General features: G+C 61.0%; 3 protein-coding genes across 6 annotated transcripts in view; 2 read left to right on the forward strand and 1 right to left on the reverse strand.

The window, feature by feature from the left end:
* NAP1L4 (nucleosome assembly protein 1 like 4) overlaps positions 1–3,014 on the forward strand; it is a 49,370-nt gene extending 46,356 nt beyond the window's left edge. For all 3 annotated transcript variants that reach the window (XM_087422469.1, XM_087422467.1, XM_087422468.1), the window contains one exon: positions 1,821–3,014. Coding sequence is in view for 2 of the 3 variants with exons in the window: in XM_087422467.1 (XP_087278593.1) it covers positions 1,821–1,859 (39 nt within the window). In the remaining variant the exon portion in view is untranslated. The remainder of the gene's footprint in view (positions 1–1,820) is intronic.
* An 11,770-nt stretch (positions 3,015–14,784) lies between these two features.
* PHLDA2 (pleckstrin homology like domain family A member 2) lies at positions 14,785–16,343 on the forward strand. The gene is made up of 2 exons (XM_087422472.1): positions 14,785–15,249; positions 16,020–16,343. The coding sequence occupies exon 1, from the start codon at positions 14,844–14,846 to the stop codon at positions 15,237–15,239; it is 396 nt and encodes a 131-aa protein (XP_087278598.1). The 5' UTR covers positions 14,785–14,843; the 3' UTR covers positions 15,240–15,249; positions 16,020–16,343.
* A 2,203-nt stretch (positions 16,344–18,546) lies between these two features.
* SLC67A1 (solute carrier family 67 member 1) overlaps positions 18,547–21,065 on the reverse strand; it is a 30,290-nt gene continuing 27,771 nt past the window's right edge. For both annotated transcript variants that reach the window (XM_087422471.1, XM_087422470.1), the window contains 2 exons: positions 20,772–20,892; positions 18,547–18,781 (listed from right to left, as the gene is read on the reverse strand). In XM_087422471.1, the coding sequence (XP_087278597.1) occupies positions 18,594–18,781; positions 20,772–20,892 (309 nt within the window). In that variant the 3' untranslated portion in view covers positions 18,547–18,593. The remainder of the gene's footprint in view (positions 18,782–20,771; positions 20,893–21,065) is intronic.

The following is a 21,065-nucleotide window of genomic DNA, read 5'->3' on the forward strand; positions in this document are numbered from 1 at the left end:
CACCACTTCTCCGTCCAACGCGAGGCCGAGTCCCACGTACAGCAACTAGAAGGATGTGAACCTATGACATACAACTATCTACTGGGGCTTTGAGGGGAAAAAACTGAATAAATAAAATCTTTAAAAAAAAATATATATATATATATATATATGATACCATTGAAACAGCACACTGTAAATTGTATAATACATTATATATGTCTAATTTACATATATAGAAAGATGTAGCGTGGAAAGTCCCTCCCATCCTGTACCACCTGCCCCAGCTCCCACACATCACCCTACAGACCCTCGCTTCACCTCTGACCCACTTCTTTTGCAAATGCAATTATGGAAACACACTTCTCCGCCTTGTACACAAAAGGTGGCACACCGCTTTCCCATGTCTGCTGCCGTTGCTGCACCGAGCCTGGGGCGTCTCTGCTCGTCCCCAGTGAGTCTGAGCCAGTGCCTGATCCCCTTGGCCACAGTTGGGGCCGCCTCCAGGTCTACCCTTGAAATGGCGGAGCTGGATTGTGCTCTTTTTCGGCTAGGATTTCTGGACGGGGTGGTTATTTTGGTGCCTGGCTCTTTGGCAGGGTTTCAGATGATCGTGTGGCGGGCAGGTGCTAGGGCAGGGCCCCCTCCCAGAATGACCTGCCATCGGCCCACTGCTGGGTGGAGACCCGGGGCCACGCCCAAGGGTTCCGCTTGTCCCTGTGCTCCTCCTGCTCCACGTACAAATAGCCAGCTTAGACCAGGGCCCAGGCTTATCATTTTATCTTTATGTAACCTTTACACATCATTTTTTCATCCCTTAAATCATTTCCTAAAGAGGGAACTGTAGCCACGGTTTGTACCACGGGAGGTGTCAGTTATGTGTCCCAGGTGCTTCTCTGAACCAGCTGGTGCAGATTTTCTTAGACTCTGTAGACGCCACGTTGTCTTCAGTCATTTGTCGTCTTAGCAGCCAAAAGTCACAGGTTACTGAGGACTACATTTATTTGCTCGAGAGTCTTAGTGAAATCATTATTTCTCAGGCCATTGCTGGCCTCCATGCAAAATTCCTGGAGTTGGTGAATGCGGCGTGAGTGATGTGAGACGTACACATTAGATTGTGTTGAAGCGAACCTGCCCTTCCATGGGGGACGGTCTCTGATACCTTTTCTAGAAGGGTAGAATTCCAGCTCTGCTGGAGACTCCTGGGAGGATCGGGGGCTTCCTGTGGAGCTCTTGTAGTGGCTCTCGTCACTTGTTGTTGCAGTGTAGGCTGCTCGGGTGTGGATCCAGTGGCGTGCTCCCGTCAGCAGAGAGAGCGGCTCCTCCTGAGCATCCAGGCTGGCCTCTCTGGGGACAGGTGCGCTCCGGGATCAGGCAGGGCCTCCCGGCTGCCTCTGGTCTGCACCGGAACAGGAGCCTTGGACGATTCCAGTGTTGAGCCTGTCTTAGAGGTGGCGGGGAGTCAAAAGGGGAGCGTGCAGCTGTTTGATGTGGGCAGGGGTGTGTGTGCCCCGAAGCTCCTGAGGCTGCGTTCCAGCTTTGGAACACGGGCTCTCTTGTGTATTTCATTCATCTCTGCGACCGGGGAACCCCTCCCCTTGCCCCTGAGACCCTCCTGCTGAATATGCTGTGAATTACAATGTCATTTAAACAAAAAAGCAGCCCTACTATGACTTTTTTCCTGGAAAGTTAGCATATTTTTTGTTACTATTTTAAAAGTACATTTGCAGTAACTTTTTTCAGTAAGAATGAATGAAATAAGTCTTGGTTTTCATTTGGTTGGAGGTATTTGGTGATGAAATTGATTGATTCTCTACAAGTCTTGTCTTCTCTCGTGACAGAAGGAGCCCAGCCAGCCCTCAGAGTGCAAACAGCAGTGAGGAGCAAGCGCACCTCTCCGGCGTGGCTGCTGCCTGCAGATGCCTGGCGGGACTCGGCACGGCTGCACGCGGTTGGATTGGCAGCGCTTATGTCTAACTCGTTTTCAAGTGCATGATTTTCACTTTCACTTTTCCTTTTTCTTTATTATTTTGCTTAACCTATACAGTGGCAACTTAAATGCATTTCAGAAATAGGAGGTTTAATGCCAGCACCCTCTATGGTCTTGGGTGCAGCTCAGTGGACTTTCCCAGGTCCTGCCTTGGGGAGGGCCTTGCAGACCACGTGGGGGTGGGGGGTAGAAGGTCACCGACGCCAAGGACAGATGCCTGGGGCTGTGGTTCCAGGGCACCTTGAATCCATTGACACCACTCCCGCATCGGACTGATTCTCCTTTCATTTGAAGAAACCCACATGCTTTGTCTCCAGCCACTTGATGTTCTGCACTCTCATCGCCTCCAGGGGCTGGTAGAGTAGGTCCTGTGCCCCTGAGAGTGTCTTTCTTTGGTTTTATTGTCCTCGGGGGGGGGGGGGGGTGCACACCGACCCTGAGGCATGAGCTTTGTGGTTCATCCTCGTATTTATTTATTCTTTCATACTTGTGAGGGCTTGGGACACCTGCTATTGCTCGTCCTTAGAGTTTCTGAAACCATGTTTGTGACTAGAAACCTGGTGACTTCACCAGGAAGAGGTGGTGGTGGCCCCTACAGGAGCCAGGCCTGTGTAGAAGAAACCATGCTCCTTCCTGCCTCCAGCTGCCGAGGCAGGAGCTTGTTTTCATGACATACAGACCACACTTAGCTCTGAGGACCGGGGGTGGTGGGCAGAGCCCAGGATTTACCTGGTGGTGAGGGGCTCAGGTGGGGAAGTATGGCTTTTCCATTAGTGTTAAATGTCGAGTCTTCCTTTCTCAGTAGCTCCCATTTCTTGGCCCCACATTCATCTTGTCTTAAAAGCCCTGGGTTTGGAGCGACCTGTTCTTGGCTGGGTTTCCGAGTGTGTGACCGTGGTCTCTGGCAGCTGGGGGACGGTGTGTCCACACTGTGACCAGGCCTGTAGAGTGCTCAGCCTTACTTATGATACCTTTGTAACTGAATACAGTGTTTTCAATTTGTACAGAATAGTTAGAATATTCTATTAAAGTTGTGAAACATGAATCCAGCACTATGCACGGTCTTTCTTTGTAGGAGAACCTGGTGGGAGGAGCGGGCGGGGCCGCTGGCGTCTGCTCCTCTCCTGCCGGCGCATGGACGTGGTTGCACACCCTCTTGGACGGTTTCCGCAGAGCCCTGGGTGTGGGCAGATCCAGAGCTTCCCGTCTTCTGGTTTTCTGACTTGTTTTTGAGGCTTTTACATCCAGTTTTTTAGAAAGAGGCTATGTTTAGTTTGCCCATTAGGCCTGCACGCCCACTTCACTGGTGGGGTGGTCTGGGGTCCCCGGATGGGCAGTTTGCTAGCTGGGGAAAGCGTTTGCTCCTGCCCCCAGGAGACAGTTGTTTCTCAGAGTTCGTGAGGCTGTGCCTTTTAGGTCCAGAAGGTCCCAGGAGGGGAACTTCCCGAGTTTGATCTGTCTTCTCGCTGGTGCTTCTCTGGTGCCTCCTTCTTTCACGGGAGGGAGAACTGCTCCCAGAAAGTCCTGCTGCACAGGCTTCAGCTCCAGCTCCTGCCCGTGGGCCTCCTCCCTTGGAGGGCCGCCTCGCCGAGAGGAAACGAGCACAGAAGGCAGGCATGTGGCTGGCCCGCTCCTCACGTGGCCCAGGAGCCTGTATCCAGTTTGCCTGTTGCCTGCCTGTGGAGCTGGCTTCTCCCTGTGGTGGCCAGAGGGGAGAGAGCACTTGTGGCCACGAGAAGATGCAAGAAGGGCCGGACAAGGCTTAGGAATAAGCACGCTTTCGTTGTGCCCAAGACAAGCGTAGAGCCAGACATTCTCTGTCCCTAAAGTCCCCAGGCGAGCTGGCCCGTGGGTGAGCCTCGCCCGGGCCTGATGCAGCCCTGGGCTACTGAGATGGGGTGAGGAGCTTAGGATGCCAAGGGCGCCTTGTTCTGTGTGACTCAAGGGGCATGCTGCAGTGACGATGGCCCCGCACACTGCCCCCTGTTCCCTGGGAGCCGGGAGCATCTCTTGAGGATGGTCCAGGGAGCTGCCCATCACTGCGGACCCTGACTAGTCAGGGCTCCACAAGGTCTCTTAAGTGTCGCGTTCATGAACCTGTTGATAACAGTCATGAACCTGTTGATAACAACGTCGTTTACAGGTAACTGAAGGATCTGAAATGATTGCACAAAGTGATGTGTTTGGGTAATGTGCAGGGTGTTCACAGGCGCGGTTTTAGTGCTGGGAGCATCTGATTTGGGCTGGTTCAAGGGCCGCTCTGAGAGTGACGTTCCAGGGGAAGCCTCCCTCCTGCTGGCCGCTGGTCTGGTCCTGACAGCCGTCAGTTACAAAGCAGTGGCACCCCTCTTAGGCGCGTGAAAGATGCTGGGCCTCGCTGAAGAAGTGCAAGTCAAAAGAGAGGCTGTTTTTCTTCTCTCGATTGGCGGCAGTGAGGAGTTTGGCACCTCAGTGTGATGAGAGCCTGAGAAAACGGGAGACGGAGGAGTGTGAACTGTTGAAGCCTCTCTCTGGGCAGCTTGTAAGGCTTCAGAAAAGGAGGCACGTGTTACCTGTGACATGAATCCACGCCCTCGTGTGTGTGCACAGCGTCTGGACAGCATGTGCTAAAGCAGTTTGAAATGGCCGAAGGGGGCGGGAGCCCCCTCGCTTCCCCAGGAGACTGATTGGATTAATTCCTGTGCACCCACGGTGGACTTGTAGCCACTAAGAACCAGGGTGCTCGTGCCAATGGGGAACATGCTCTGGGGTGTGTTATTGAAGGCAGGACTTGTGTAGGTGCCCTGCTGTGAATGCATGTGCATACGTGTGCATGCGTGTGCACATGGTGATTACATTTGGAGGCTACAGGCTAAACAGGAAGTTGGGGAGAGCAGCTGGGGCCCCGGGGGGTTGGGTGGGAAGGAAAGTTAGACTTTGATTGGACCCCTCTCTGTGGTCTCCTGATGAACTCTGATGTAGCGACTAGACAAAACGTGTTTACGTCAAACCAACACAAACGTGGCAAAGGGAGGGATGTTTCGATTGTGCCTCTTTAGAGGCATTGGGTTTTCTTGCCCCTGTGGGATAAGAAGAGTGTGCAAGGATGCCACACTCACCTGGGGGCTCCAGGACCTCAGGCTGCCACTTGGTTGTCCCAGGTACACGTGGATAGTAAGACCCCAGCTCGAGGCCCTGAGGCTGTGTCTTCCCTGACCATCCACTGTGGCGCTGCCTCTGGCCTCGGCTGGCACCAAGGCCTGGCTGTCAGGGGGTCCTCTGACCTCCCCACAGCCATGTTCCCTCCTGCTTGAGCCCCAGCACCTTTGAGGCCCCTGCATCTCTCACCCCTGAGCGGTCACAGGAAAGGGAAGGTGGTCCTCCAGTGGCCAAGGAGCTTGGACCCGCCCCTTTGCACTTGCCTGCTCACAGGACCTCAAGGAAACTGCAGAGGCTCCAGGGGCTCATTTAGTCCTTGCCACTTGTGCTGGCAAGTCACGGGCGGCCAGGAGGTTTGTCCAGAGCCACCAGCAGGGAAGGTGGCCCTCGCAGCAGCTCTGAGTGGTCGCCTGGGCCGGCTATGTGTGGGAGCTGTAGCTTCTTGGCCCAGGCTACTGCTGCCACAAGACCCCAACACTGCCCACTGGGCAGAGGGTTGATGGCCAGGCCTCCCCGCCTCGGCCCCAGCCCCACTTTGGGGCCCTCCTCTGGGTCCGGTCATCACAGTGCTCCTTTCCGAGGGTCAGGGTGGGTGTCCAGGGCCACGTCCCATCCATGTGGCCTCCGCTGCCCCCTGGCTCCTTAGTTAACTCCCTGGGCGACTGTTGTTTGAGCTGCAGGGTCTGGTTCGGTGCCTCTCTCAGGGCCCAGGTGTCATCTGACACACACGACCATGCCGGCTGAGAGACTCACTCAAAACAAAGCGAGTGACTGGGCCCGGCTGCCATTTCTGAGTTCCCTCCTATGCCAGCCTCAGCACCCCGACTCGTCGGAGGCACTCGGTCCGACCCCAAGGCCTGGGGGAATCTGGGGGGCAGGAGCGCCCGAGGTGGTTCAGATGCTCCCGCCCGTTGCCAACAGAGGTGTGGGCATCGCAGTGGCTGTGCACCCCCACAGCAACAGGAACCTGACAACACGGGATCTCGAAGGCATTGACTGAAGAAGCAGGCACAAGGGAGGACACCAGCAGACCTGTTTTTGTGACTTCTAGAACCTGCCCGGTGACAGCAACAGCCACTACCTGGGGGAGCCGGGCTGACCAGGACACCATCTAGGAGTAGTAGTTACAGGAGTGGGTGCATTGGTCAGGCTCGTGGAACTCCCTCACGTGGGTGCGTTTGGTTGTATGTCTGTAAGTTATACCTCAATGAAGCTGATTTTTCAAAAGCCCCCCAAGTTGGGGTGGTTCCACTTAAAACTCTGGTTTTCCCTTTTAAGGGTCGGGGGTTGTGGCCACCCAGGGCCTGGCGTGGGCTGAGGTCTTCTGGGCCCCTGTCTTCACCTGCAGCAGGTGGTGGGCGAACGGCTCAGCAGGTGGCATGTCCATGCGTTCCCCAGTCTGCAGTGTCGCCCTGCTCAGTCTGCAGCGCCACCCTGCTCCGGTGGCCAGTCTGCTGTGTTGGTTCGTGGCTCCCATTTTATAGGGCAGGGGCCCAGCGGTCTGCTCCCAGGCATCAGGGCTCCCTCTCAAGTCTCAGGCCATCACAGGGCCCAGCTGAGTTAGAGGGTGCTTTTGCCTGGGGGAGGCCCACCAGGCCTTGGCCTGGGGGTGGGAGACCACGCTGAGGTGGGGGGGGTGCCCTTGGCCTCAGCAGGGACTGTCCTGGTGGTGTTAACTGACCTCTGACCTGCCCTCGGAATATGTGTCGTTGTCCCCTCTCCATCCCCCCCCCGCCCCGGTCCGCCCCCCAGAGGGCAACAGGAACACTGGGTGGGCTGCAGAGGAGACCTGGGGACAGGCGGTGGGAGAAGCGCCCTCTGACCTGGCCACCTCCAGCTGCGTGCCCTGAGGAAGCTGACTGCCAACCACGCTCCTGGTTGAAGAAGGGGCTGCCCTGGAGGCTGAGGCGCTACTGAGTCCTCCAGCATGGGCTGCCCTTGGCTCCCGTCAGCCAGCCCGCCCGCCCGCCCAGCCATTCAGCACGGCCACACCTGGACTTTGGCCCCTGCCTCAAAGCCCTTCTGAGTAGAATGACTTCCCAGCTTCCTCCTGTAGAGGCAGACACCTCCTCCTCACCCCAGCCTCAGGGAGCATAGCCACGTGGGGGGTGGGAGCCCGAGGGACCTCAAACCCAGCCATGTGGACCCCGCCCGTCAGGAGATGCTGGCAGGCAGTGGCCCCCAACAGCAGGGGCTCCAGGACCCCTCAGGCTGGCCCTGGCTGAGCTTTGGACTCCTGAAATGGTGTGATTCTCCAGCACCTTGTCAGCCTGGGAGCCACTGTCTCAGGTTGTAGGCTGGCTCCGGTGAAAGCCTGGACTCCGGCCAGGCACTGACCCTGGAGACCCCTGTCAGCCCTGCCTCCTCAGCTGCCGGGTGGGTGAGGCCCGGACCACCCCCCAGTCTAAGTCACCTTAGTACACCTGGGCGGGGCCCTGCCCGCCCCCGAGATGTCACCACTGGGCCAGTCATTGGGCCAGCCTGGCTGCGCTGACTCAGCTCACCGAGGGCGGTGGCCGGATGTTACTTTCCGTGACGATCGAACAGGCCTGGCCTGGCCCAGCTGGGCTCCAGGCCTCGTGGGGTCTGTGGCCCAGGAGAAACAAATAGGGCGGACCCCACTGACACACCCTCTGTGGGCTCCTTCCTCCCACTGGGCTGGGGGCTCCCCCCGGGGCACCTCCAGCAGTCTGGGAGCGTCGACCTAGTGTCTGAACCTCCCTGGGTCTCGGTTTCTGCCTCTGAGACGGGAGAACCATCACCTCCTGGTGCAGGCCAGGGCATCCGGGAGGGCGAGCCCTGGTGCGCGCGGCCGAGCTGCCCCCCTGCCCAGACCTGGGCATAGGTGGCGCTGCCCACGCCGGCCCTCCCCAGTGCCCGCCAGCTTGGAGCTGGTCTGGGGAGCACGTGAATGTGCACTCTGGGAGGCCAGGGCGCTGGGGAGCTGGGGGACAGGGAGGCCTCTGGGCTGTGGGCACTGGCCAGACTTCTGCCCCTGGCCTCAGGACGCCGAGGAGGGCCCTAGGTCTCAACCTGCCTCCATTTCTGGCAGGAGCTGGAAGTTCCCAGCAGAGTTCCTAGAGCTGCCCTCTCGGAGGCCCAGAACCCCAGGCCCAGTCCTTGGGGTCCCCTCAGAGGGCAGGCTGGGGGAGCTCTGAGAAGGATGGGAGGAGACGGGGTCCTGGCTGGGGGCAGGGGACCCTGAGAGTTCTGGCCAGCTCAGCGGCCTCTCCAGCTCATTCAGCAAAGGGCCTGGGGAGGAGGATGGGAGTGCTCGAAATAGCTCAGGAAGGGGCTGGGCTGGGGTCCACCCTCCCGGCTTTCAGCCTGAGACCCATTGGCCTCCAGAACTGGGAGGTAATAGGTCTGTGCTGTTCTGAGCCACCAAGTGTGTGGTCATTTGCCACAGCAGCACCAGGACACCCATGCACATGGCCACAGGGGTCTAGGGAAGAGGCTCCGTGGGGGGTGGCCGGGTGGTACTAGAGGAGAGGTGGAAGGGATGGGGCGTGGAAGAGGAAGCCAGGCAAGGGGGTGCCGAGGACTTCAAAGGGGGGACACTGAGGAGACACTTTTGAGCATGAGGTGTCTGGGGTAGTCTGTGGGGGGACCCGAGGAGCCTGGGCCCAGACACCCAGCCTCTCAGCAGCTCGTGGGTGGGAGCCAAGGTGGAGCTGGGGGGTGGCAGGGACCACATGCAGAGACCAGCCTGAGACCGCAGTGCCCACTGAGAGGCTGACAGTCCAAAGGAAGCAGTGTGGAGTCCCCACCCAGAGGTGGGGCCCATGGGACCCCACTGGCCAGGCCCCCTACTACTGCTCCCCTGTCCGCTGCTTCCTTGGGGGCACCTCTGAACGTGTCCCAAACCTCTCCTCGCCACTGAATCGGAGGCCACTTGCCCTCAGGCACGTGAGCTGGACTCAGAGGTTGTCGGGGACCCTCCGTCTCCCACAAGTCCACGCCAGTCAGACTCAGTCTAGGGGCAGCCTCGGAGCCCAGGAGGACCCAGCCTCCGGCTCCCCACCCGCGCCAGGCAGCATTTCCATCTGCATTTCCAGATGTCTGTGGAGCATACTGAATGTCTGTGTCCCTGGTGCCTAGGGAAGGCCAGGTGACGTGGGGACCTCCTACTCATCTTTGAAAACCCAGCTCAGAAGTCACTGGTGGTACCTGGGAAGCCTTAACCTCACCAGCCAAAGCTGGCTAATGCCCCGTCACTCTGTCTGGTCCTCGTCTGCCGCCAGACTGTGCGCGCCAGGCCCAGGGGAGGGTCAGCACCAGACTCCCTGGGGCTGTATCCGTGTCCTGGGGCAGCCATAACTAATGACCACAAACCAGGTGGCTTAAAACAACAGAAATTTACACTTTCCCAGCTTTGGAGCCTGAACTTCAAAATCGAGGTGTCGCAGGGCCGCGCTCCCTCCAGAGGCTCCAGGGGAGGATCCTTCCTTTTTTCCAGCTTCTGGCGACCCGAGGCGTTCCTGGGCTTGTGGCCGCATCCCTCCTGTCTCTGCCTCTATGGTCACATGGCCTTTCCTCTCCTCTGTGTGTCCCTCCTACGAGGATGCTTGTGATGGCATTCAGGGCCCACCTGGGAAATCGGGGATGGTCCCCTCCTCCCTCAAGGTCCTTAACTTCATCACATCCTCTGCCATAGAAGGTAACGTTCACTCTACTATATAGGGTCACATTCACAGGTTCTGGGGATTAGGACACAGACACATCGTGTTGGGGACCCCTGTCAGCCCACTACAGAGGCTTTCCAAACAGACAATCACGTGAAGAGGAAAGACGAGGGACATGGGAAAGCCCCATAAATACCCGGAGAGATGGGCAGAGAGATGCCCGTGGAGACAAGACTCCAGGTTTTGGCCACCAGATTGGTAAAAAGAATACACACGGAGCGTCCGTTATTGGGCTAGCCGTGGGGAAGTGGGCGTCCCTCACCTCCAGGTGGGAGTGCCAACCGGGCGGCAGGCACAGCCTGAGGTCCGTCACAGGAATGATGGCGTGTGACCGTGAAGCGGGGTGGGCTCGTGGGGGAATGCCCAAAACACAGAAGAAAACAGTACGTGCAGCGTGGCTCCCGTTTTATCAGACAGATTAACAAGGCAAGCTCCCATCTGTCATGCATGGGTGTTCACGTGTAAATACATTTTTTAAATTGTGGTAAAATACATGTTACATAAAATTTGCCATCTTAACCATTTTTAAGTGCACAGTTCAGTGGCATGCAGCACATTCACAATGTACAACCATCACCTCCACCCATCTCCAGAACTTTTTCATCTTGCAAAACTGAAACTCTGTAGCCATTAAACACTGACTCCCATCCCCTCCCCCAGCGCCTGGCGCCCATCATTCTACTTTCTGTCTCTCTGAATTTGACTCCTCTAGGTCCTCATATAAGTGGAATCACACAGTATTTGTCCTTTTGTGACTGGCTTACTTCACTCAGCATAATGTCCTCAAGGGTCATCCATGTGGTAGCAGGTTGCAGAGTTCCCTTCTTTTTACGGCTAATATTCCGTTGTACATATGTACCCATGCATTCATCAGTGGACACTTGGGTGGTTTTCACCTCTTCGCCGTTGTGAATAAGGCTGCTGTGAACATGGGTGTGCAAGTATCTTTTTGAGACCTGCTTTCACTTCTTTTGGGGATGGACCCAGAAGTAGGATTGCTGGATCATATGGTGATTCTGTTTAATTTGGGGAGGAAATGCAAATGCATTTTTTAAAAAAGGATCAGAGGTCACTCACCACAGTGAGAGTGAGCCTGGGGTGGGGACATGAAAGATTCATAACTTTGAAATCATTTCAGCAGTTCTCACTTTTTATGTCAACAATTGGTTACTATTTTGGTAATTTTTTATTTTATTCATTTTTTAAAGCTCTTAGTTTATTAATTTATTTTAATTCTTAGTATATTAATTTTTATTTGTATATTTATTTTAAAGTTTTTGGTTAATTAATTAATTTTTTAAAGTGGTAATTAAGTGGGAAAGAACTTGCAACGCCCACGCCAGGGCCCTGCCCCAGGCCTGCTGAACCAGAAGCTGGGGGTCCAAGTGGGCAGGAGCCAGACGTCCTTTGTGCCCCGTGGTGACACTCCCTGGGCAGCACTGAGGGCTGACGACCGTCCAGAGGGTGGCAGCAATGCCTTGTCCACTCAGGCCCCGTCCCTCTCCCCCTCTCTGTAATTCATTTATTCATTAATCCATTCATTCAAGTTTCCAGAGGCCCCATGTCCTTGTGAACCAGGCCCTGGGCAGTTTCTGCTGAGTGACAGGAATGCCAGCTGACTCCCCCCTCCCCCCCCATTCTGTGACCGATGGAGAGGGCCCTGCTCTCGGTTCCCCCAGGACTGGACCTGTCTGGCCCTGTCCGCCCCAGGCCCCCTCCCATGTTCTGGTTTCACAGACAAGCAGTCTCCCCCAACTTCAGGTGCTCTGACCAGAGAGCTGGGTCTTAGACCGTGAGGTAGAAAGGTCCACTTGTTTCCAAAAACATTTCCTCAGTGCCTGGGCTGGGCCCTGGGGGCCCCAAAGAATAAGACACTGTCACTGCGTCCTAGGAGCCCACAGTGACTTCTGAGCCGGGTACTGAGGGATGAATAGGATCTTGCCAGGGAGCCAAGGAGGGGAAGGGTGTTCTGGGTAGCGTCACTTTCTCGTTTGATCCCCAGCGCCTTGTGTGCGGGGCCTGCTGTCCGATTCCAGCCCAGGGGCTCAGGGAGCCAGACAGAGGGACAAGGGACACAGCCCTGAGGGGCCACGGCCAGGCTGACAGAGCCTGAAACCAGGTGGGGATGGGTCTCCTGCCTCCCACCCTTGGGCCTCTCACTTTTCCCAGGCTGCCACTGCAAGGACAGGGATGGAGGGCAGACCTGAGTCACAAGATGTGGCCAATGGGCCGTGTCAGGCTCAAGTCAGGTGGCATGAGACCCCCTCTCAGGTGCTATGACCCTAGGTAGCCTGGGCCTCCCCCGCTCCCCAGGCTCGGGGGCCCCAAGGCCCCAGCAGTTAGGCAGCTGGTGGCAGCCAGCCTTAAGGCAGGCCCCGGCAATCCGAGAGAGCTTCCTGGAAAAGGAGAGAGGAGTGCACCGTGTTTGGGGCTGTCCCTAAACACCGCTGCCCACAGAAGGAGGATGGTGTGGCGCCCCAGGCACCCGGAGGCCGTGACGCACGGCTTCCACACAGCCTGCCGTTTGCCCGGCTGGTTGGGCAAGAGGCTCGGGGGCCCTGGCTCGGGCTCGTCACCGTCACCGCAGTGGCGATGACCTCACACAGGGACTTTGGAATAGGCTCCTTCATTCTGCCCCAGCCCCCGACATCCTCGCCCAGCTGGATGGGACGGCTGGCCAGTGTCCTCAGCCGGATGTTTGGGGACAGTCTCGTCTGCCTGCAGGGCTGTCCCCTCAGTCGGGCTCCATGGGGATCCCGGACGTTGCCCTCGGATAAATATTAATAAGCTGGGCTCAGACGGACGCAGCCTGGCGCTGAGCAGAGCCCATCGCGGCCCCCTCCCGTTCTGAGAATCGGCCAGCAGACAGTCCCCAACCCAGAGCCCGCTCAGCCACTCGGGCGGGGTCGCTTCCTGCCCCAGGCCTCGGGGTGTAGGAGGTGAATTAGAATCCTACCGGCCGGCTGTGTGACCTCTGATGAGTCACTTAACTTCTCTGAGATCTCCCATCCTGTTCCCTGCAAATCCAAGAAAGCAACCCCAACAGCTCCCACCTCGTGGGGTGACCATGAGGGAGAAGTGAGCCCCGGCCCCTGTGTCTCCAGTGTCCCACTGCCCAGAGGAGCCTCTACCCCAGGTCTCATTGCCTGCTGTCCTGGACCCCCTGAGGACAGCGCAGGCCCGCGGTGGCGGAGCGCCTGGGGGAGGGAAGGGCGGCAGTCTCCCCGGCCTGTGTGCTGGAGTCCCCTCGACCTCTCAAGGGCTGGCCAACTCTGCTGGGATGCCAGTAGTGACGGGGAACTCACCCCCTTCCAAGTCTGCCCTGTGTTGTCTTGAGGGGAGATGTTTCCCCCCAGCCATCCTGAGCCTGCTCCCCCATCAGCCCACAGGCCTGCAGATCTGGCTCCCTGACAAGAACACTGACCAGCAGTCCCTAGATTTGTCCAGTCCTCCCTCGCGCAGCCAGAGCCCAGGGCACCCTCTCCACCCTCTCACCCGCCCTGCCCTTCCACACCCCAACAGGTCCCCTGGCTACATTTTCGGGGACCACCGGGCAGCTGCCACCCAGATGCCACTTGCGCAGGCCTGGCCCAGGCCCCTCCTCTGAGCCGGTGGTGCCCCTTATTCCTCACAGTGACCTTGAGGGGCCAGCGTTCTGGCTGCTCTCTGAGAGGTTAGGGGACTTGCCCAAGGCCGCACAGTCAGGGCCTGCTCCACAGGCCGCACCCAGAGGTCCTGCACGGGGTGTCAGGCGCTGCTCTCACTGTCTTGAACTTCGTAATACTTTCCGAACCAGGCAGCCTTCGTTTCCATCTTGCGCCAGCCCTGCAGGTTATGTCGCAGGGCTTGGTTCTCACCTTTCTGGTGAGACTCTGGCCCTTCCCTGCTCTTTCCGCAGCACCTGATAGGGTCACAGCTCGGGGGACGTGTTGGAAGGTGGGGACCCTAGGGCTGCTGTGGCCCTCAGACATCCCCTGGCCGGCTCCCCCGTCCCCCACCCCTGGGAACCCAGAGCAGCCGCGATGACTTCCTGCTCCTATTAAACCCTTTAAAGGAAGAGGGCAAGTAAGAGCGCCCGCCTGTGCTGCGGGGAGATGACTCACCCGCCCCCGCCGACCCTCCCGCGCCCCGCGCCCCCTCAGCTCCTGGGGCCTCTCGCCGGTCAGGTCCGGCTGTGCAGTCGCAGTCGGAGTCGCCCCCCCCCCGCGCCCCCGTCGGACGTCACGAGGGCCCAGGGAGGACAGGACCCCAGGAAGGGAGGCTGGAGCGGCCTCCTCCCCACATATCACTGAGCACCGCGGGGTGCTGTTCTAGCACTTTCTATGGGTTACCTAACCTAACGGAAGTGTTACTGTTCCCATTTTACAGAAAACTGAGGCTCAGAACACCTGCTCTCTGGCTGGCAGGAAGGTGCTTCCAGGCACGGCCGGCGGGTGGCAAGAGGGAGATCAGGCCGGCTAGGGCAGGGCCACCGAGGGTCTCCCGGGGAAGGGCCCGGGGCGTAGAGGGACCAGGGGCCCGCGACCTGCTCTGCCCACGAGCCTGGAGCGGCAGGGCTGCTGTCGCGGCGCCCAGAGGGTGCGGGTCTGGGCCCCGCCGGCTCCCCGCCCTGGGCCGGCCGGGCCGCGGGCTGTGCCGGGGCTGCCGGGCGGTGAGTCACGGCGGGCAGGGCGGCCGCAGCGCATTCCTGCGCAGGGCCGGCGTCCGGGGCGGGGTGGGGACCACGAGTCACCCCACGGGGCCGGAGAGCCGGGGCGCCGGGGGAGCAGGGGCGGGCGGGCTGCAGCCCCCCAGGGAAGGGCGACCTCCGGAGGGCGCCGGCGGGCAGCGGCGGGCAGTGGAGGCCGGCCGGGCCGGAGGGGCCGCAGGAGTCCGGGCGCGGGCGGAAGGGCAGGGGCGGGGTCTGGAAGGGGCGTGCCCCAGGTGGGGCGGGGTCTCCAGGGGGCGTGGCGAGGGCGGGGCCGCTATAAAGCCCACTCCGGGGCGGCCGGAGCGCATTGCCGGCGTCGCCACTGGGTTTGCTCCCGTGTGCGTGCCTGCCGCCTGCTGCCATGAAGACCCCCGGCGAGGTGCTGCGCGAGGGCGAGCTGGAGAAGCGCAGCGACAGCCTCTTCCAGCTGTGGAAGAAGAAGCGGGGCGTGCTCACCCCCGACCGCCTGCGCCTGTTCCCCGCCGGTCCCGGCACGCGCCCCAAGGAGCTGCGCTTCCACTCCATCCTCAAGGTGGACTGCGTGGAGCGCACGGGCAAGTACGTCTACTTCACCATCGTCACCACCGACCGCAGGGAGATCGACTTCCGCTGCGCGGGTGAGAGCTGCTGGAACGCGGCCATCACGCTGGCGCTCATCGACTTCCAGAACCGCCGCGCCCTGCAGGACTTCCACAGCCGCCAGCAGCGCGACGCGGCCGCCGAGCAGCCCGAGGCCCAGACGGCCCGCGCGCCCTGAGCGCCGCCCGGTGAGTGCGGGCCGCCGAGAGCGCCCTCCGCACCCCTGCCCGCCCCGGGCGCCTCCTGCCCGCTCTGCGCGTCCCGAGCGCCCCTGCCCGCCCCGGGCGCCCCGAGGACCCCTTGCCTGCCCCGGGCGTCCCGAGCGACCCCTGCCAACACCGAGCACTCCGAGTGCCCTCCGCACCCCTGCCCGCCCCGGGCGCCTCCTGCCCGCTCTGCGCGTCCCGAGCGACCCTGCCCGCCCCGGGCGCCCCGAGCGACCCCTGCCAACACCGAGCACTCCGAGTGCCCTCCGCGCCCCTGCCCGCCCCGGGCGCCCCGAGCGACCCCTGCCCGCCCCGGGCGTCTCCTGCCCGCTCTGCGCGTCCCGAGCGACCCTGCCCGCCCCGGGCGCCCCGAGGGCCCCTTGCCCGCCCCGGGCGCCCCGAGCGACCCCTGCCAACACCGAGCACTCCGAGTGCCCTCCGTGCCCCCTGCGAATCCCGAGTGCCCTCCGCGCCCCTGCCCGCCCCGAGCGCCCGGGCCGCGACCCCTAGCTGAGACGCGGTCCTTGGGGAAAAACAGTTTCTACTGCAGACGTCCGGGAGAGGCCCTGCCCCGTCTAGGGGATACTTTCGCGACTGGAGCGGGTGCCGCGCAATCGCGGCGTCTGTGGGGCGCGCGGCAGGAGCCGTCGCTTGCACCTCTCGCATCGCACCTTGGGGGACCCGCAGGCTGGACCCTGGCCCGGTCGGCCCCGGGCTGGGGCACAGCTCCCTGACTCCTCCTTTTCCCACAGGAGCCATATGCTGGAGGAGTCGGGCCAGACGCGAGGCTGCGCCGGCAGGAGCCCAGGGGCTACCCTGAACCGCGGGAGCCCGGTGGGCTCCCACCCGCTGATCACGGCGAGGACGAAGGCCGGAGGCCGTGTCCCTGCCCCGCAGAGGGGAACCTTCTCGTGCAGAGCAGTGGAGCTTCGCCCCGCTGCGCGGGCGCCTTAAATTATTAGATTATCTATGTATTTATTTGATGGTTAGTAGTCGTCAAACCATCTGTCTTAATATTTTGTTTTTGCATCATTGTGTCCATTCCAAATAAACTGCTTAAGCTGTTCTTCCTACCAGCCACGTGTGATGCAGTGAGGTTTCTGCCGGGGGTGGGGGACCCCTCATTCAGTGTGTGTGTGGAGGGGGAGCTACCGCCCGGCGTGGGAAGGGAAGGGAGCTCCCTTTGAATGAACGCAGTGTCGTCAGCTGGGCCCTGTCCACACCCTCTTTGCCAAGCAGCCTGTCCAAAGGCCGGGAAGTGCCCTGGGTTTGGCCCTGGCTGACTTCCGCTCCTGGGTGAGGCCGCAGGAGGACGGGGCCAGTGGCAGGGCTTGCTGGAGGAGGTCACTCACGCGCTGCCCCACTGAGGTCAGCCCACTCCTCCTTCTGAGCTGCTCCTGAAATCATTCCAGAGGCTGGACCCCAGCCCCTTCCCACCCACACGCTCCTGCCCAGCCCTCTGCCCTCTGGCTGGCTGCCCTGCCACGCTCCTCTTGACGCCACCCGGGCTGAGCCCTGGCCACTCCGGGCAGCCCAGCTGCCAGGCCCTGCTGGCTGGCACCCGCAGTGTTGCTGCTAGTGGGTGGGCTGGAGGCCTGCGCCATTTCTGATGGTGTGGCAGGAGGCTGAAGACTCCAAGTGTCCGGGGGCTGGCCCAGGACCCTGACTTTGGGGTGGGGAGGCCTGAAGGACCTGACAAGGCAGCAGCTTGCACTCTCCCTGCCTGACTGCCTCCTCCGCAAAATGGGGGGTGGCCCGAGACAGTGTGTGTCCAGGGCTGCCCCATGAGGGGACCTTCGTTTTGGGGAACTTTGTGGCTGGAGGGATGCTCGGTGTGGGAGGCAGAGACCAGGGGAGTGAAGGATCAAAATTGGGCTCCAAGGTCACTCATTTACCTTTGACCTGGGGAGGCCATCACAGGCCTCCTAGCTGGGAACCCCGGGGTCAGACTGGGGAGGAGGCTGTCCCTTTGCCAGGAGGCCTGCAGAAGATCTGGGCGCTGGGTTCAGAGAGGAAATCGTTCCCTGCAATGAATTTTCTCCTGAAGGGGGCCGGCCCGGTGGTGCAGCGGTTAAGTGCCTGCACTCCGCTTCGGCGGCCCAGGGTTCCCAGGTTTGGATTCCGGGCACGGACCTACACACCGCTCATCAAGCCCTGCTGTGGTGGTGTCCCGCATACAAAATAGAGGAAGATTGGCACAGATGTTAGCTCAGGGACAATCTTCCTCACCAAAAAAAAAAAAAAAAAAACCTCCAGAATTTTCTCCTGAACAGCACTATCTGTGAAGCCCCTGTGCAAATGGGGAGGGGGCTCCTCCAGAGAGGAGAGAAGACCAGCCCCAGGACACGTGCTGACCCTGGGATGGACCCCCTATCCTGCCCCACCTTGGCGACTTCTCCCACCAGAGCCTCCTCTGGATGACTGACCCTGTTCCTGGTGGGGTCCAAGTGGAGGTGGGGTCTGGCCCGAGCTCTTGGGCAGGAGGGTTGATGGACCCCGGTTCCCTGAGGCCCCTTCGTGTGGAAACTATGGAATTCTGAGGTCGGGGATTCTGAGTTTTAAAGGCAGGCAGCCTGTGTGGGTGGGGGGGTGGCCTTCAGGGTCTCAGGGACATCTGCAGACCCCCAGGAGGTTGTGTTCTCCATACTGGTCGTCGGTCACAGCAGCCACTGGCCTCTCTGTGCCCCGTGCCCCTTTTCTGTGGAGCCCGGGCTGGGGGGCAGTGGGGGAGGGCCGGTCTCCCCGGTTCCCGGGACCTGCTGCCTGGGTCTGCCTGCTGGGCTCCCTGACACAGAGTGAGGGCCCTTTTCCTAGATCTCCTCCCAAGCCTCCAGTTCCTTATCTTCTCAAACAAACACGTTTCTGTTCATGAGCGGGGGCTACTGCCAGGACTATTGAGGGTGTGTGGGTGGCGTGCTCAGGCGGGGCCAGGGATCAGTGTTGGGCAGGGACGGGCAGAGAGTTCCCCGTCTCTGGGAGTGTGAGCAGAGCTGTCGATGTAGCAGGGAGGACTCCTCACTGGCCGTGGTGGCAGACTCAGGCAGGGCCTGCCTCACATCAGGATGCACTTGAGTGATTCTGCCCTTCCCAGAGCTCTGGGGTCCGGCTCCAGGCGCCCTCCTCCAGGAAGCCCTCCAGCATTCAAAGCTCCCTCCCTCACCCCCAGTCTGGCTCCAGCCATGGCCTCCCCAGTCTGCCTGTCCTGCCTCTGTGCCCCCCACCCCCTGACCGGATGCAGGCAGGCCCCACTGGCGGGATCCTGCAGAAATCAGGCCGGAAGAGGTCCCAAAGGAGTTTATTGCCAGTCTGTGCCCCCGGGGCTGTGGTCACCAGACTTTGTCCGTCTTCTGAAGCATAGGCTGCCTCCAGAGGACAAGGAGGACAAAGAAGTTGACGGCGAACTGCACGTGGCCGAAGATGGAGACGCCAAAGCTTCGGTAGAGGAGGCCGCCCAGGGTGGGCCCCAGGGTTCGGGTCAGCGGCTGCACAGAGGCACAGAGGCCCAGCATGGTCCCTGCGGGGCAGAGGGGGTGGTGGTGAGTCAGGCCCGGGCGGGTCCCTCACACTTCCTGGACAGAGCTGTGGCCTCCCCAGTCTGCGCTGTCCTCCCGCTGTGCCCCCCCAGCTCCCTCCACCCCGGCCTGTGGGTCGTCTCCTTGCGGACCACCTGACCATGCAGGGGCCACACTGGGTGCTGCTCCGACGTGGGGCTGAGCCTCCACCCTGCCCCAGAAGTTCCCAAGCACAAGAGGAGTCTGACCTGTGGGAACGGGCCCACAGGGGCCAGGCCCACCCTCCCAGGCCTGCCAGGGAGATGGCATGCCAGTGTTGGGGGTGGGGGGACTGGGCTGCAAGGTGGGCCAGGGCACCCCAGTGTCACCCCCACAGTCTCCACTGCCCTCCTACAGACTGGAGGGAACACTCCCCGCAGGGCTGGGAGGGGCTTCAGGGCAAACCACCACCTGCCTCTCTGCACCCACTCCCCGGGCTCACCCGGCTGCCTGCACCCCCTGTTCCCTGACACCCCCATCTCCACACCCCTCTTGTCAGCTGTGCCCCAGGTGGGCGAGCATGCGTGTGGCTACTGTCTACCCTGACAACTCTGCCCAGAGGGTCCTCGGCTCCAGGGGCTTCAGATCCCGGCTTTCTGGGAGTTGGAAAGCCCGGGCTGGGTCAGCAGGGAGCAGCCTGGTGAGGCCCCGCCTGGGCTCAGGGCCTGGGGTGGGGGAAATTTAAGAGCAGCCTCTCCCATCGCCCACACACCCTGCAGACACTGGGGAGCAATTACCGCCCCCTCTGTGGTCTCCGGTTCCCAGGCTGATGCTGGGAACCAGCTCCTGGCTCCTTCTAGCTGAGGAGTGGTGCTGGGGCTCAGTGTGGCCTCGTGGTCTGGGTCTGCTCCTCCCTCCTCCCCGCCAGGCCCTGCCCTCATCTCTCCAGGCCTTGTTCCCCTGCATCCTCCCTCCTGGCCTCTCCAAAGTGCCAGCCCACCGCCTCCAGGAAGCCCTCCAGGACCAGCCTGGCCTCCCACAGGTCCGGAAGGCCTTGGAGGCCCCCAAGGCAGCCCTGAGAAGAGCTCTTGCCCGTCAGCTGCCCTGTTCCCATCCCGGCCTCTAGACCTCGGGCTGCTCCTCGCAGACAGGCAGGTGGATGGACCAAGGGTCGCCCAGGCCCCCTGGGCCTTCTGGGAGGCCTTTGACCTCAACAGCCCACAGGAGCCCCCAAACTCAACCTGTGCCGTGCCTGGGATAGGGTGGTGGTGGGAGCCGAGGTACCCTCAGGCCCAGGGCCCCCCAGTCTGCACGGGAGACTCCTAGGCCTCAAGAAAGAAGCTGGGTGCAGAGTGAGGGCTGGGGGTCCATGTCTGGGGGCACCTGTGTCCCACTGGGTGGCCTAGGGGCTTCCCAGATTTCACTAGCTGTTGGGTTCATTCACTCACTTGTTCACCGAGGAGACCCCAGTGCCAGTGCTCTGCCAGGAGGGAAGCCCCTCCCTGTGTTGACCACCCCCTTCTGGCGCTCCTTCCCATTCCCCACCCACCGGGCTGTCTTCCCAACTGGCTTCTGCAGGGGCCTGTCCAGTCCACACCTCCACACCTTTGCTCAGCTGGGCCCAGCCCAGAATGTCACCTTTCCCTCCCCCTTTCTAGTGAAATCCTACCCACGCTTTGGGAGCGAGTCAGATGCCACCTCCAGGAAGCCCTCCTCCCATCCCCCAGGCCTGGCCCTGGACTGGTCAGCAGGGTCTGGCGCAGGGCTGGCAGGGCCCAGCTGGGCTGCGTGGTGGGCAGAATGCTCAGCTGAGGGCCCCTGTGGCCCACCACCCCCATCCTGCCCACTCAGACCCCAGGCCACCCACCTCACTCAACACCCACTGGGTGTGTGCTGACCCAGCCGGCAATCAGGGCAGCTGCTCCACCTGAAACTGCCCGGCAAGCTTCCCAGAGAGGAGGGCCGGGGTCTCCGGGGGGCTGCCCTGCCCCGGGCCTGGGAGGCCACACTCACCCGTGTCTGAGGCTGAGACGGCCTTGGTCAGCATGCTGTCGGTGACCACGTTGAGGGCACACAGGCTGAAGACCAGGCCGGGCAGCAGGAGGCAGAAGTGGGAGACGTTGGACATCAGCGCCTGGCGCGGGCAAGGCAGGGGGCCACAGTGACTGCAGGCCGCACAGGACCGGGGGGGAGGGCCAGCCTGAGGTCCCGTAGAGGTGGCCCTGTGTGGCGGTGGAGGGGGCGAGGGGGCCTAGGGGCTAAGTGCAAACTGGGCATGTGCAGAGGGTGGGGGGAGCGAGCCCGGGA

Source organism: Ceratotherium simum, chromosome 34 (assembly GCF_057802395.1).
Source record: "Ceratotherium simum simum isolate JZ-2026a chromosome 34, ASM5780239v1, whole genome shotgun sequence".
Classification (NCBI taxonomy): Eukaryota; Metazoa; Chordata; class Mammalia; order Perissodactyla; family Rhinocerotidae; genus Ceratotherium; species Ceratotherium simum.

Excerpts from the sequence above, each read along its gene's own strand:
- PHLDA2 (XM_087422472.1), top strand. The coding sequence starts at position 14,844 with ATGAAGACCCCCGGCGAGGTGCTGCGCGAGGGCGAGCTGGAGAAGCGC.